Genomic DNA, 17,493 nt, shown 5'->3' with positions numbered 1-17,493 from the left:
TTTGAAAGCAATTTGGTCAAAGCCAAACACTGTATGTTTAAATAATAATGGTTGGGCAACAATGCTATGTCTTTAAGCATTTCTTTCCATTTTTCAAAATCTGCTCTTTCTTATTCACAATTATTTAGACTATTTAATATTTTAATGGGAAGAGTTGGATAAACCTAAATGAGCAGCATTGGGATTCTTTTCATAGTGATCACTTAGAGTTTGTTTTGCTTTTCTTTTTTTACCTTATATCAAGAAATAATATATAACCAATACATAATTATATGAAAACATCAACCTTTAAAATAGCATAAATAACACCAACAATCCCTCCCTATGAGTATATAAAATATTCACAGATATATATGTGGTATTTGTTTCTAAAAGTAATATATGTGTATTTGGGTATATAATAAATATTGCAACAAAAACTATATCATGTAGTACATACCGGTTTGAAGGTGCTTTCCTCACTATACTCCAATCTACACACCACGATTTATTTCGGCATCCCACTAAATTTTGGGCATTTAATTTTTTCCTGCTAGTCCCTATTTGAAATAATGAGCTTATCTGTAGTGAGAAGCTGTAAATATGCTGCCTAGATTCCCCTTTGGAAACGAAGGACTTATTTCCCCAGCTGCTAGGAGTGCTGCTGGTAGACAGCCTTCAGCTGTCAGCCCTTGTCTTAGTCTGGGCTGCTATAGCTAAATACCTTAGACTGGGTAATTTACAAACAACAGAATTTATTGCTTATAGTTCTGGAGGCTGGGAATTCCAAGATCAAGGCATCAGCAGATTCATTGTCTGGTGAGGGCCCACTCCTGTTTAATGGCACTTTCAGTGTGTCCTTACATGGTGGGTGGGCAAGGAAGCTTTCTGGAGCCTCTTTTATAAGGGCACTGATCCTGTTCCTGAAGGCAGAGTCCCCATGACCTAATCACCCCCCCAACCCCCCACCTTCTAATGCCATCACCTTGAGTGTTAGGTTTCAACATACACATTTTGGGGGGACAAAAATGTTCAGATCATAGCAGCCCCCTTATGGAAATTCCCGTGGCTGAACAGAATCATCTTGCTAAAGTTTGTTGCCTTCCTGGAGTAGCCCACATCCATCGCGTGACTTGACATGGGATTATAAAGATACAGTCCCCTTTCTTCATTTCCTAGCACTTCTGAAGGGTTATTCCAGCTCAAGAACTCCCTGAACGGTCAGCTGAGGCCCTTACTAACACTGTGTCAAAGCTCAACTTCTCCCTCTGCCCCTACATATTGACCCCAAGAACACTCCTAAATAGACATACTGCATGCTCACCTCAATCTCAGGATATGCTTCCTAGGAACCCAACCTATGATATTATCTTTAAGTAAGTAAACCCTAGGAATTTGGGACTGATTTTAGAATGCTCTTATTCTAAAACTCTCCATAGTGTAGGTCAAAACTTTTCCATAATAGTGTGCATATTTTTCCCCCATTGCTCCTTTATCAAGTACTTGGGAATTAAGCTACAGAACATTTGGAAGAATTAAAGTGGGGTGGACTTCCTGCATATCTCTCAGGGGTCAAACATACCTGTTTGTGGCCACCGACTTTCACAAAACCATCTCATCTTTGGCCTTAGGCACATTCTGTCGTCTGAAAACCTCTCAACAGAAGGTGCCTTCCTCACTACACTCCAAGACTTTCCTTTCAATCCAACTAAAAAATTGGAATCTATTAAGAAAATAGGTATTTTTGGAATCACTTAGAAAACAATTACAGTGAAACATGTTTTTTTTTTTTTATCTTTCTCTCTCTTTAAATTTGTACCATCAATTGGAAAGGGGCTTTGAGACACTACACTACCATCGCCCTTTTGATTCCCTCTCAGATTTGAAAGCTTTATTTATGATGCAAAAATAGTCATCATGATTAATTGGTGTTTCAAGTGTCTATCATTTTTCCCCAAGGATAATTGCTATGATTAGCAAGAGGAACCTCCATATAAATCTATTTAATCATCTAAAATTCATATTTGTTTTAAGGATGACTTTATTTGTTACTTTGATTGATAATGTAAAACACTACTATGATTTCAGTGCAAAATAAAAGTGTGAAGAAAAGTAATACAGATGTTGGCATAACCATCAAAGGGAATTTCTTAAAGAATATAGAACAAACTCAACTACAGAGAATTATTATTTACTAAGATCTTAAAACATGCTTTTTAAATTCTGATAATGAAAATATGACATAGAGTTTGCTATCCTAATTTTACAGTTGAACAAACTGTAATAGAATAGATCCCCAAATATGTGTAGTTTGTCAATAACATACAGGGCAAGGTTTTAGATGCCTGACTTTAAACAAAGCTCATGATATTTCTACAAATACAACAAAACCAGAAAAAAATATTCACATAGTCTTAAAGCCTCTCTGTATTTCAGGAGGGGGTGAAGTAACTGAATTATATTAACAGTGTTCTTTACTATGATACCCAATTCCTGTCATGAATAAAAGGTGATGTTCAGAGATATCATCAAATAATTGACAAAAAAAAAAAAAAAAAACAGGATAAGAGAAAAGGAATGAAATAAGGTAGTGACCAAACATTCCCTTTTTATCAGTGATCAAAATCCTTGCTTTTTTACATGTTTATAAAATCCATTCTATTTCTCTGGATGTGTAATGAAAGAAAATGAATATGTATGCTCATTTCTATTCCTTTTGAAATAACTAAAGAGATGGCATTCTGAGTCCACATTCTCTTTCCAGATTTTAAATTTTATAATTACTTACGTAACACTATCAACGAATAGGACAATAGAATAAAAACAAAAAGTGAATCCTTTTTAGAAGACTGTTAATTTGAGTACAAACTGCTATATAGTATGTACTACTCTTTAAAGTCGTCATGCAGATTTTAATAATTAATCAATATTCTAAATATAAATTACTATATGTAATGTAGTAATCTATTTTTATAAATAAAATGATTTTGTAGAATGCTGTGCTAAATTCTTTCCCTCAGATAGTGACTCTAGAGAAAGAATGGCTGCTTGGACCCTGGTAGGTACATCATGGTGAGAGGCACAAATGTTATCCTGGTAACAACTTCACAAATTATAGACATAGTGCTAAGAGAAAAGATTTCTAAAAGATTAATTTGGTAAAAGCATATGTAGAGAAATCAAGTGACTCAGAGGGACATACACATTCAACTAAGATAACATTCTCTCAACTGTGCTCCTCAAGATGCTCTACACAAATGGTTTCCATGGAGAAATGACTGAGAAATACTGAGCTAACAATATCAACATTTCTATAGGACTTTTCAGTGACCTTACTATGGAGATGTACATCATAGATTGCGAGGATAGGCAAAGTCTATGCATGTTTTGCAGCTTATTTGACCTTTTCATGAGGATCATGTATGAACACCTGATGAACCTGGTTTTCTGTAGGACAATTTTGGAAATGTTGAGATCTTTTATCAACTGGAAATGATAGTATATTTCCTAGGCAAAATATTTTTAACCACTTTATTGACTTTTTAACCACTTGATTGACATAAAAAGCTATACATATTTAAAGAACACAGCTTGATGAGTTTGGAGATAATTACAGTTATGTGCTACATAAGGACATTTTGATCAATGAACCACTGTCATGTACATAGTCTGTATACATGCAGGACAGTGGTCCTATAAGATTATAATATTTTTCTATAACTTTTCTATGTTTAGATATGATTAGATACACAAATGCTTGCCATTGTGTTCCAACTGCCTAAAGTATTCAGTACAGTCACATGCTCTACTGGTTTATAGCCTAGGAGCAACAGGCTGTACCATATAGCCTAGGTGTGTAGTAGGTTGTACCATCTAGGTTTGTGTAAGTACACTCTATGATGTTTGCACAAGATCAATCAGCTAACAATGCATTTCTCAGAATGTATATCTGTTGTTAAGCAATGCATGACTATATACCCCAGTGAAATCATGTCCAGAATATATGTCATAAACCTATGCATCATCTCCAGAATTTTTCTCCTACCTTCCTTATTTACTGTTATTATTTTTGCATGTACCATAATAACAGTTAAAAAAAGATCTACTCTCTTAGCAAAATTTTAAATATATAACATTGTTAACTACAAGCCCTATGCTGTACAGTAGATTTGTAGGACTTATTCATCTTATATGACTGAAACCTAGTTAGTATCTTTTTTTTTTTTTTCCTTTGAGACTAAGTCTTGCTCTGTCGCCCAGGCTGGAGTGCAGTGGCACGATCTTGGCTCTCACTGCAAGCCCCGCCTCCTGGGTTCACACCATTCTCCTGCCTCAGCCTCCCGAGTAGCTGGGACCACAGGGGCCCACCACCATGCCCGGCTAATTTTTTGTATTTTTAGTACAGATGGGGTTTCACCACAATAGCCAGGATGGTCTCGATCTCCTGACCTCCTGATCCGCTCACCTTGGCCTCCCAAAGTGCTGGGATTACAGGCGTGAGCCACCGCGCCTAGCCCCTAGTTAGTATCTTAATACTCATTATTTTCCACTCTTATGGCACAAAATAGCTGAGATTATGAGAGATAAGAGTGGCTATTTTTATTGGAACAACGATAGAAGGAGGGAAATATCTACAAGTCTGGGCCATGGGGTGGTGCTGCTATGAATGGCCAACTAAATACTGGGGTTTGTGATGAAAGATAGGAAAGCCTATCTCAAGAAGGAAAAAAAAAAAAGTGTTACAAGAAAGGCAACATTGGCAAGGAAGAAAAACTTGATCTTTAAAACATGTTATTCTAAACAGACTATATTACTTGTTTTCTTGTTTGATTATCATTGCTAGAACTGGTAATGTTTTTATTGCTCAGTCTATACTTTCTCTTGAACTCAGTGAGTGTGTTTGGGTCTTAATAATTCAGAATATAAAAACTGATGACCTAACATGTTTACAGTTTGTCAGACTATTTAAGCTATTATGAAAGTGATTGCTTTCTCTTTCTCCAACATAAAAATAATCAGAAGCAGAAAGAGAGACATGAATAATAGAGTTTTTTCTGCATTTTATTTCCTTGATTTCTGAAACAAATTTAAACAGAACTAAGAAGATAGGAAAACAATCACATCATATTTAGCTAAGTTAAAACTACATATGTCCAAAGGAGAAAAATATACATTATTAAGTGTATCTTGGCTAGCATAGCCAGCTGCCTATCCAATATCCTTTCTTTCCTTCTTAGCTAAAAAAATCCAAATTCTGTTCAGACTAGCAAGGTTTTATAGCTAAGTCACTAATTTTCACATTTTGAATTATGAAGAAAGAAACATATCTACTCAGTGAAAACACTCAATCCTCCCAAGATCCTTAGAAGTTAGGAATGGTCATGTGACACATTTCTGGTTAATGCACTGTCAAGTAGAAACTCTTCTGTGTGGGCCTGCCAGAAAAGCATTTGTTTTCCTTACAAACAGGAACTGACACTGCTGGAATATGCTTTTACTTTCCTCATTTTCCCTTCTTCCATTTTAAAGTACAGACATAGTGCCTGGAGGCAGAGTAGCCATGTTGAGACCACAGGAAAGAAAGTCTTGCCTAGCGTGGTGGCTCACGCCTGTAATCCCAGCACTTTGGGGGGCTGAGGGAGGCAGATCATGAGGTCAGGAGATTGAGACCATCCTGGCCAACATGGTGAAAACCCATCTCTACTAAAAATACAAAAATTAGCTGGGCATGGTGGTGTGTGCCTGTAATCCCAGCTACTCGGGAGGCTGAGGCAGGATAACCCCTTGAACTAGGGTGCCAGAGGTTGCAGTGAGCCGAGATCGCGCCACTGCACTCCAGCCTGGTAACAGAGACTCCATCTCAAACAAAAACAAAACAAAAGCAAAACAAAACAAAAAGAAAGCCTCATGTTGGAGATGACTGGGGTTGGAGGAAAGAATGGGGACATAGGGTTTTGCGGCTGCTGCATCAACCCTGGAACACATAATTCTGGAAGTCTTGCTCTATGAGAAAAAGGAACTATCTGGATAAGCTACTGTAGTGAGAATGCTGTAATACATAGCTAAACACAATCTTAACACAATAAACTGGAAAAAAATCCTTTAATTTCTAAAATTCTTAGAGTGTCTAAAATTATGATTGTTTTTGCATTGATGCGGCAAATTTAATTCTCAGGAGACTTTCATTCATCATTGACCAAAAGTAGACATGAATCATACTGCATTTAACAGTTAAGACAAACATACATATGAATATAGCTCTATAAGATATTGTTATATTCCAAATACTAAGTAAAACTAGTAATCTGTAAAGATAAAGTAAATCAACAATATTTATAAAGCACTTAGTATATACTTAGTGGCTATGTCAAATAGAATATTACACCTTCCTTTACAGGAAATTTAAATTTATTTCAAGGACTAGAAAATAACAATCCAAAAAGTCAAATGACAGCATACATTTTAATAGAAAAGTTCAAGACAACAGAAGCAGCTTTACAAGAAAATATATAAAGGACAAAATGATTTTGGACTGAATCATTGATTAAAAAGACCAACACATATTGGCAGCTGGGCACAGTGGCTCATGCCTGTAATCCCAGCACTTTGGGAGGCCAAGCAGGTGGATCACAAGGTCAGTTGTTCGAGACCAGTCTGGCCACCATAGTGAAACCCCATCTCTACTGAAAATACAAAAAATTAGCCGGGAGTGGTGATGAGTGCTTGTAAACAGAATTCTCTCTTTATTTATTTATTTATTTATTTATTTATTTATTTATTTGAGATAGAGTTTCACTCTTGTTGCCCAGGTTGGAGTGCAATGGTGTGATCTAGGCTCACTGCAACATCTGCCTCCCGGGTTCAAGCAATTCTCCTGCCTCAGCCTCCGGAGTAGCTGGGGTTACAGGCATGTGCCACCAGGCTCGGCTAATTTTGTATTTTTAGTAGAGACAGGGTTTCTCCATGTTGGTCAGGCTGGTCTCAAACTCCCAATCTCAGGTGATCCTCCCGCCTCGGCCTCCCAAAGTGCTGAGATTACAGGCGTGAGCTACCATGCCCAGCCCAGAATTCTCTATTTAAACACAATGACAAACATAAACTTCCTTATCAGAATCCCATTGGTATTTTATGGAAAACACAGTACAGTGACTTTCATCAGAATTCATGTAAATATCCTGGATCAGTTTTGCTTGATAAGATTTTGACAGAAAAGTTTACAGTGAATTGAATTAAAATATAATAAGATATAAATTTCCATTCATAGACTTTGAAATATGTAGTTTAGTATAGTTTATAAGTTTATATAGTTTCTTTAAGAAAAAAGCATATGGTATCATTTTCCATAAAAAGGTAATTAGGAGACTTAGAAAATATGATTTTGTATGTGTGTGTGTGTGTTTGCAACTCTATGACGTTTTTATTTAAGGGGGGGTTATTTTTGTTGTGACTAGAGAATATAAAATAAGTCACATTACTGACATTGACATATCTTTACATCCTTCAGTGAAGATAATAGTGGATTTGATCTCATTAGGTAAAGAAAGAAAATTATATAAATATGGATCAGTCATCCACATGGTCACAAGCTGTCTACCAGAGACGTGTACATTGGTTGGAAGATAAAGCACAAAATTTGTAAATATCTTCAGCCAAACAGATTACAACATTAATTTCTTAATTGGTATTTCTTAAATGAGTTTGTGCAGAAATAAAATGATGAGATGAGAAGTGTTGGATTGCTGTTCGATGAAAGAGAAAAACAGAATAATCAATCTCCTCACCCTAATAATCAATCAACCCTCACCAATGGCTGTCACCCAACCTCGTGAAATCCACTGGATGCCCATGGAAATAAACCATGTTTACTTTGTTTTGTTATAATTTGGATGGAGAAATGAGATGTGTAAGAAGTTTAGGGGGGTGGCTGAGAAAATAGAAAAGAAGTAAGAAACATTATCTATTCCCAAGAGGTCTGGGGGTCTGGGTTTGTGTTAGGACAATTACATTTACTAAGTGACTTTAGATCAATTAACTAAATTGTCTATAAGTCCTCTCATTTGTTGAATAAGAGAAACTATCTGTAATACCCACTTTCTGCTGGGTTCGTGACAATAGTATAAAACCAAAAACATTCTGTTTTGTATTACTTTTAGTTTAAATAGCCAGTGCCACTTTACCCACACATTGTCCCATCAATTCTTCCAGGGCTACACTATACAAGTTGTTTAGTAGTCAGATTTTGACCGAATTTATTCAACAAAAGTTATAATCAGAATTATTCTGTAGCTAATTCAAATGCTTTTTGTGTATAGGCAGAGTTTTAAAAAATCATAATTTTTATTAAGTACTTTGACCTTAACAATAACTAAAATTAAATTCATTCAAATAATTATATCCCATTTAAATACACACTGTACCCACTAAAACTGCTCATTCAATCTTTAGATAATGAAATCTCCCAGGTAACAGTGCAATGTGTGGTTACAAATGAATCTTGAACAACGCTATTATCATCTTGTCCAGATTGGCCAATTTGTCTCAACCCCAGTCTGGAGAGGTCTTATTGGAGGATAAAATGCCTTTGCCAATTCAATTCTTTATTCAATACAAGTGCAGTGGTCGAGATTTTGTGGTGAATTACCCTGAACACCTGGCCAAACGGAATTGAAAAAAGACCACAATTGACTCAGTAGAGGTCATCAGATACCAGTATTATGAAAAATAATATCATATGGCCATCTAAATTCTATTTGTTGATAGCAACACTAGTCTCCACTGCCGCAAACCTCTCTTCATATTTCCCCCTCCACCTCTCTCCCTCCTGTCTCCCTCCATCCCTCTTTCATTTCTTTTGTTTTTTCTCCCTCCTACCCCTTTTTCCTGCTTGCCTTCCTCTCTTCCTTCCTTTTTCTCCCTTTCCTCCTCCTTCCTTCCCTTCCTTTCCTCCCTTCTTTGTTTTATCTTTCCTTTCCTTAAGGGTCAGATTTAATAATCACTCTCAGAGCAAAATCTAGGACATATTTTTCCCTTCATTTGATAGATTATGTCAACAAAGAAAACTGCTAATTATTGTCAAATATTGTTGTTTCAGAGCAATTTTACTTAAACGTGATGAAACAGAAAAAAGCATTTTTTAATCAGATTTCTCTGACACTAAGCTATAAAGTACAAATCATCCACTGCTATTGATTCACAATTCTAGAAATTAAACTTTGAACTTCATGTGTGTTTTACTTCTAAAGGCTTAATTTGCATATTTCACATCTCTATTCTTCTAAAAGGTAATGGTATGTTTTCTACTGTCTACAATGAAGCAGATTTGCTTAATTTTTTTTAAATGGCTGTATTCTTAAAACTTAAAAAATTTAAAGTTGTAATTATAGCTTCCATTTTTTTACTGAATATAATTCACTTAGTAAAAATTATTTTTATTTCAACGTGGGAGCAGCTCACCATTTTCTGAAATAATACTTTAATCAAGCAACACATACTAAAGGAGACCATAAGCTTTTCACCAAATATGTTTTCTGAGTTCAAAGTCTAAAGCTAGTAAAAGGCTAGCTTACTTGAATGTCGTGTCCTTATACCCTTTCTGTGGCAAATATTTCAATTTCTGTGTGTCTAAGGTTTGGTCTGAATCTCATAACTAACTTCGCCTTGAATCATAAAATGTCTTATTGCATTATCTTATCTAACTTCTGATGCTTTGGAATTATAAATTATAATCCTCACATTCCAATCTGTTCAATATGAAGTTTCCTTATCACATTGCATTCACATTATCCTTCAAGCTATCTACATTTACTGAGAACTAATTTTTGTACGTGTCATAATCAGACAAATTTATATTTGAGGTATTGGTATATGGATGGTCTTTATTTCAGGTCTACATGCTGCAAAGTTGAGTAGATGACCCTGTTGCTTTAGATCAGCTGTATCCAATCTTTTGGCTTCCCTGGGCCACATTGGAAGAATTATCCTGGGCCACACATAAAATACACTAACACTAATGACAACTGATGAGTGAAAAAAAAAATCACAAAAAGTAATTCATGTTTTAAGAAAGTTTACAAATTTGTTTTGGGTCACATTCAAAGCCATCCTGGGCCGCATGTGACTCACAGGCCATGAGTTGAACAAGCTTGCTTTAGAACATAATAATTACCTCCTACAAATCGCCTTTATTTGCTCTGTCCTCCAACTTATTCCACATGTTCTTGACTGAGTTCAGTGGACAATTATTGTTTAGTGGTTGGTCAGAACCTTTTCCTTTTCTATTGTCAACAGACCCCAGTTGCTATTCGGGAGAATTGCCTTTCCCTAATTTTGAGACTTTGGGAGGAGAGGGATTTAAATAAAATTTTCTGCTCTCTTCTAGCTCATGTATTAACATGTGACCCAAGCAAGATGAACTGGATTCTCTTTTGAGACTTTAAAATTTGAAGAGAGTTACACACGGGATGGAGAAAAGAGAGTATCACAAACAGACTGGAATACTTCTTGCTAGCCGCATGCCCAGAAAGGCATGCTCAGATTCTTTCTCCTTTTGTAAGTTTTGTTCCATTGCCTTTGTGCTAATTACAGCACATTTACTTTCTGCCTGATTTAATCAGAGAATGATTTCTGTTGCTTGCATCCAGAGAGCTCTAATTGATAGGCAACTAAACTATATTTGATGATTTTATTTTCCTGTTTACAATCCTTTCAGGGTTGCCACTGCCTGTAGGCCATCATCAAAATTCCTCAGTCTGGCAACAAAGGATTCCCATTATTTAGCCCCAGTCCTCTCTATTCAACCTCATCAATTTCTTCTCATCATATACCCTTAACTTCAGCCATATGGAATCACAATTCCTATGACATACTCTGGTTTTTTCCACCTCAGTGAAAAGCACAGTCTGCTCCCTCTGCCTGGATTGTCCTTCTCGTTTTATCTAGCTAGGTAATTCCAACTCATTCTTTAATGCTTGGCTTAAGTTTTATCTTCTTCAGGAATATCTCACTAGCATCTGTTCTCTCTCCTGGCTTAGTTTTCCCCGAAGAAAGCCCCAACAGCATCACTCACACAATATCAGAGAAGTTGAAAACTATGAGGTTTAAGGGAGAGGATTATGGAACCAAACTGCTTGAGTTCATATCTCATCATTGTCTCTTTCTTCCTTGATCTCGGTCAGGTTATTATCCTTACTGTGCCTCTGTATTTACCTCACAGTGATGTTGTAAGCATTAAATAATTCACATGAAGTACTTAGATCAATGACTAGCATATCATTAGTGCTAAGTATGTGTTAGCTATTATCCCAAAATTTATCTCTATCATAGTGTTATTATTTTCTTCCTTCAACCTCTTTTACCTGCACATTCTATGTTGTACAACTTTATATTTCCCAGGTACTTAGTGGCAGCTCAATAGAAGTTGGTTAAAATAATAAAAATGGATAGGTGTTAGTAAAGTTTTTTTTCAGTTTATAAAGCCCTTTTGGAATTTTGCCTAATTTTTCACACATCAAACATTAACGTTGAGATTGCTTTATTTAAAACTTTACATAAAATTGATATTGATTTCCTGAAATTATAATAAAATCCTCCCCACACTTACTTCTCCTTCTTATTTCCCCTCTCACAGATATTTGTTTAATGATTATTTAGGGCCATTTTACTGACAATTTGGTGATTGAGGCAATAAAAGCCAAGAACTGACAATGTCTTTATTAATTATTTTTTAATATAAGTGGAAGAGACAGGCAAAGCATCCCACTATTCAGCAAGCAAGAGAAGGGAGATTAGATTTTTTATAAATATATATACATTATATATCATTATATATAATATGCTATATATAATATTTTAAAAATATTTTTATACTATATATAATTTATAAATCCTATATTTTTGTGTCTCAGAAATGGCTTTTGATTTTTTCCCCTACATTATTATTATTTTTTTTCTGAGACGGAGTCTCACTCTGTCGCACAGGCTGGAGTACAATGGCGCAATCTCAGCTCAATGGAACCTCTGGTCAAGGATTCAAGTGATTCTCCTGCCTCAGCCTCCCTAGTAGCTGGGATTATAGGCATGTGCCACCACACCAGCTAATTTTTTAATTTGCATTAGAGATGTGGTTTTGCCATGTTGACCAGGCTGGTCTCAAACTCCTGACCTCAAGTGATCCATCTGCCTCAGCCTCCCAAAGCGCTGGGACTGCAGGCGTGAAAAATTGCATCTGGCCCTCTACGTTAGTTTTTGACCTATATTTAAAGACAATCTCTGCGAGGCGGCATGAAATTAGTAGTCCTTTCTGAAAAGGACAAATTTATTTAGAGAACTCTGGAGACTACTGAGCACATCAATGGCTTCCCTAAATGCAGGACCCACAAACCTGTCACAAGGAAGTGTGGACTTTCTCTCCCAATCTATTATTAGGTAACTTCTGCAGGAAGCTATAATGTCAATGGTAGAATAGGGTACAGAAGTGGAAACAAGCTCTCGTTTCCATATAGTATTATGATGTGATATACAGTTTGCAAATACAAATGCCATCATTGGTTAGATTTCTAGAGTTCGCGGTGGAACCAAATATAATTACTAACATTTGTTCAATACTAGCAGTAAGCAGTAAGCAAGGCAAAGTGGGAAGCATTTTTCATGTACCAACAAACTTAATTCTGATAACAAACTGCAAGGCAGATAGTACAACTATCCACATTTTATAGATAGATAAACTTGGGCTCAGGGAGGCTGAATAACTTACTCAAGGTCACACAGCTTGGGAGCCCAGCTTTGAACCCAAACAATCTAACTTCAAAACCTGGGCTTTAAATGTTATAAAATATTGTTTCCTTTGGTAAATAAAAGTCCTGGGAGTATTATATAACTCAATATGATATTGTGAAAGAACATACCTCTTGTTTCTGTATGTATCGGTACATAGCAACTATAAAATGCTCAGCATAGTGTCTGACATAGACTACATCTACATTTACATACAAATCACTAAATAGTAATTGCAGTTACAGTTATTACTGCAGCAATAGTATGTATTACTTGTAGTATATGTATTACTTGATACATGTACTGCCTGCAGTACATGTATCAAGTAATAACACTGGCTTAGGAATCAAACGGACTTGGATTTGAATCCTTGTTCTGCTACTTACTGGGAATTTGATATCTATGAGCCTCAGTTACGTTTTCTGAAAAATGTGGCTATAATTACTTTTTATAAAGCAAAAGTAAAACAAATTTTCATGTACATGTATGTGGTATTTACATATATTTATATACATCCATATCCATAACTATATTGTGAATGTGAATGTGTATTCTGTGTGCTCTGTACTCAGAATAGGAAACCAAGATCCAGAGATGGCTTGACCACAGTCATCATTTGCAAATGGCACTGAATTCAGGTCTTCTGTATTCAAGCCCAAAGCCTTTAAATGCAGGTTGTTTACTATCAAATTACTTTATTCCTACTGAATTGCTGAAATTTATTTTACAAAGAAATTCCCCTTACTCTGTCTGCCTCACTTCTTGTTTTTTCAAAAGGTAGTACTTTAATACCTAAATACCTTCAGCACAACTTCCTATTTCTTTAGAAAGACTTGAAAGCTGTTACAAGTGAAAAAACTTTAATGTATAACAATTCCAAAATTATTTTTCTTAACCATTCACATATATAAAAGATGTATAGTATATTTGATCTAGTTACGTAAACCATATTTACATAAATATATTCTAATGCTTCTAGTTGATGTCATAATTTTATCAAATGGACTACACTGAGGCTGAAAAATGAACTATTTGTATTAAAAACACATTCATTTGAACATGGCATTGCATAAATGCCAACATTAAGATCTAGGGTATTTTAAAATATCTTATGTTTTGTTACTTTTCTCTTTTTAATTTATATCTCTCTTTCAATAATCCTTATCACTGGAGGAGGAAAATTGGCACAGACAACTTAGAAGAGAGGATAATAATCAATTTCCAGACTATTATATTTGACTCTGCAATATGTTGGGCTGCATAGTGCCAAAACAAACAGTTTAAATGTAAATAGCTCCGTTGAGTGATTTATTTGGTATAAAACAGATTTTTAAAATACCAGGTTGTTTAGTAAATTTAACTCAGCCAACTATTCTTGTAAGGTTTCTGCTTTTTTTGTATATTTCCTTTTTAATGTATGGCTACTTTTGTTAATTGCATTAATTTATATCCTTGATTATACTTAAGCTGAACAGTGAGAGTAATGTGTGTTTGCTGAGAGAGAAACAGTTGCCTAAGAACTGGTGGGAAATGGTCTAGGAGAGTAAAGTGATTGGTGGAAAATCTTCATTTTAAAGAAAAACTTCTGCCAACTTTTATCATTTTTTTCTCATACCTTCTGCTTGATGATCATCTCGTTGATATCCTCAAGGTCACCCACCATCACCCTCTGTGATTTTATAACTCGACCAAGCAGAGAAAGCCAGTCGGTAAGTTCTGTCCAAGCCCGGTTGAAATCTGCCAGAGCAGGTACCTCCAACATCAAGGAAGATGGCATTTCTAGTTTGGAGATGGCAGTTTCCTTAGTAACCACAGGTTGTGTCACCAGAGTAACAGTCTGACTAGGAGCTAAAATATTTTGGGTTTTTTGCAAAAAGGAAAAAAGAAGAAAAAGAAAAATTAGAAACACAAGCTAAAGAGCCAATTCCAATAACAATAAGTCAAATTTAATTGAAGAGTAACAATTTGAGCCAAACTCTTATTCATGACATTCTATATCTTTTTCTAACAATGTGGATACTTTGTTCAGCAATACATGGTAGAAAATTAAAAGATTCAATCTTTTCATTAATATACATTTAACACTTTTTTTAAAAAATGATTTTGCTCATTCTCGTGCCTGGACAAGTAATTTAAGTTAAATAAGTCTTCTCAATAACAATAATATACATTGCGGAAGTGGTGAAGAAAACAAAAGTTTTCAGACCTTGCCAGGGGAATAAATTTTACTTATTTTTTTTCATTCAAGGGGGAAAAAAGGCAAAACAAGATGGGATAAGATCTTCTTTCTGACTTAAAATTCCCTTGAACAGGAAGTAAATTAATTCAGAGCTGGACCCTAGGGAAATCAAAGTCAATGAAATGTTCTTGTCTTAGCTCTGTATTTTATACTGGGAGCAGTTTATCATATTTTTTTTCTTTTTATTTCAAATTGTTAGTAAACTGGCTAGCAGCGAAGAAAACCCGAGAGACAATATTTTCTTAAAAATGAGAGCTAGTTCTTCTATTTAGACATGAAACACTGTTTCAAAGTCGTTAAATAAATTGTAATATGAATAGTGTTGGACACTGTAGAGCAAGTCAGCCTATGATAATGGTTAAGATGTATAGTACTAGAATCGAAATGCTTGGTAGACAATCCTACTCTCTGCCTTAGGAACTCTGGGACCTTGGTTAAGCCACATAACCTCTCTAAGTTTCAGCTGTAACATTTGTTCAACACTAGCAGTAAGCAAGGTAAAGTGGGAAGCATTTTTCATATATTTACCTTAAAAGAGGAATAATAATAGGGTAAATGTCATAAGGGCAGTTGTGTAGATTCAATGAGTAGTACAAGCAACACATGTATGACAATGCCAGAAACAACAGCATAATCATCATCACAATAATATTATTACAGCACCTGACACTATAGTAGGTAATCAATAATGTTAGGTATTAATGTTTTTATAAACATTTGGCTAGTAAGAAACACAGTGATGAACAACTGTGGTGAAAAACTGGAGATAAGTCCCCAAAATGTGAAATACTTCGGGAGTAGTCAGTCAAAGGTCTCTGTGTGGCCCTATATTGATTGAAAAGGGCTGAACTTGCTGGTGTGAATTCATACTAAATACCAACACACAGCTGGGTTATCAGAGGTGAGTGGTGAGGGGAAGGAATACCTAATCAAGTTTATAGACAATGAACTCAGGAGCATAATATAACCAGAAGATTGGTGGCAAAATTATCGGACTATGTAGTTCGGAATAAAAGGTTTCAAGGAAAGCTGCAAAAGACATCTCAACAGGAGACTCAGAGTCATGGACAACTAGTGAACTATTCTAAGAACACTAAAAAAAAAAAAAATGAGACATTGAATTTTCATTCTGAGGTAGCCATTCATTAATTTTTATGGCCATGTAACTGTGTTTTTAAGGTTGTCTCCTCATTGGAGAAGAAGATGAGTAGAATAGAAGAATGTTTCTTGTCTTTCAAGCTTCTCAGGGACACTAACAGTTTTCTGTGAATGAAGGAACTAATATTGATCAATGCAGACAGAAAAAAATAGTGTTTTAAGTATCAGATAGAATAAAGAAATTTATGTCAAGAAATAATGATTCAAAGGCAGTAACATTGAGGCGATAAAGAAAAAATTGTGTTTCTCAAAGCTATCTGACTAGTCTGAGGCTCTTTCTAGAAAGAATTAAATGTAATGTAAAGAAAGAATAGCGTTTTGTGTCACAGTCCAGGAGAAGAAATCATGGAAGCAAACAAGATCTAGAAATCTTAAAAGGGATTCCAGGAAAGGAGCGGAAAGGAGCTAAATATCCAGAGAGGATGCATGTGTGAGGATGAAAAGAGAGCTAAATTAAAATATCACTGTAGGAACTAACTGCAGAACACCAGGCTGACTGGCAAATGTGGATGGAGTGTTCCTAAAATAGATACACAATGTATACGGAGGCAATATACAGCAGTTTAGGAGGATTTCAAGCTTATGGGAAGTGTCAGAAAATGCTTTTTTAAAAAGTGACTTATTGAAAATTTGACCCTCAAATGAGAGCAGAAACAAGAGATTTTTTTTTTTTTCTCCAGACTTACTTCTGACCATGAAAGAAGTACCTAATGAGGTGGAAATGATCATGTCACACTAAATTTCAATAGAGTGGAGGATGAAGAAGTAGAAAATTATCAGACTTCAACAAGCAGACCACTGTTTCCTGAAAAGCACGTTTGGAAAAAGACAGAAAAGAAGAAGGAAAGAAGGAAGGAAGTCAGGAAGTCAGGGAGGGAGGGAGGAAATAAGGAGGAAGGGAGGGTGTGAGGGAATCAATTGAAAAGCAAGGCAAGACAAGGCAGGAAGGCAGGAAGGCAGGAAGGCAGGAAGGAAGGAAGGAAGGAAGTCAGGAAGTCAGGAAGTCAAGCAGTCAGGGAAGGAAGGAGGAAGGAAGAGAGGGAGGGAGTCTATTGAAAAGCAAGACCAGGGCCTGAGACTCAAAAAGGGAGGATGGTTCATGATGACTAAATATGCCACTGGGATAATAAATTAGAGGACACATATTCAGAGGAAGATGGAGAGGTCTAGCAATGCAGCCATCTCTGCACCAGTCATGGGCAGATAATCTCATCTATAGACCCATCAGGCCAGTATTTCTGGTCTCCTCTTCTCCAGCATTTACCACCTGAAGAACATCTGTACACAGCTGGGAAAGGGAGGGGAAACCGTATCAGACTTTTTTACTGCTCTATCTCTTGCATCTT

The 17,493-nt window shown here is 35.8% G+C and overlaps 1 protein-coding gene across 5 annotated transcripts in view; it reads right to left on the bottom strand.

Annotated features, from left to right (window-relative positions):
• DMD (dystrophin) overlaps positions 1-17,493 on the bottom strand; it is a 2,174,064-nt gene that overhangs the window by 635,365 nt on the left and 1,521,206 nt on the right. For all 5 annotated transcript variants that reach the window (XM_031660704.1, XM_031660695.1, XM_031660696.1 and 2 more), the window contains one exon: positions 14,366-14,598. In XM_031660704.1, coding sequence (XP_031516564.1) covers positions 14,366-14,598 — 233 coding nt within the window. The remainder of the gene's footprint in view (positions 1-14,365; positions 14,599-17,493) is intronic.

The sequence above is a fragment of the Papio anubis genome, chromosome X (genome assembly GCF_008728515.1).
Source record: "Papio anubis isolate 15944 chromosome X, Panubis1.0, whole genome shotgun sequence".
NCBI classification, from domain to species: domain Eukaryota; kingdom Metazoa; phylum Chordata; class Mammalia; order Primates; family Cercopithecidae; genus Papio; species Papio anubis.
Note: the sequence above shows the minus strand (reverse complement) of the source record. Positions and strands in the feature narration are given on the sequence as shown.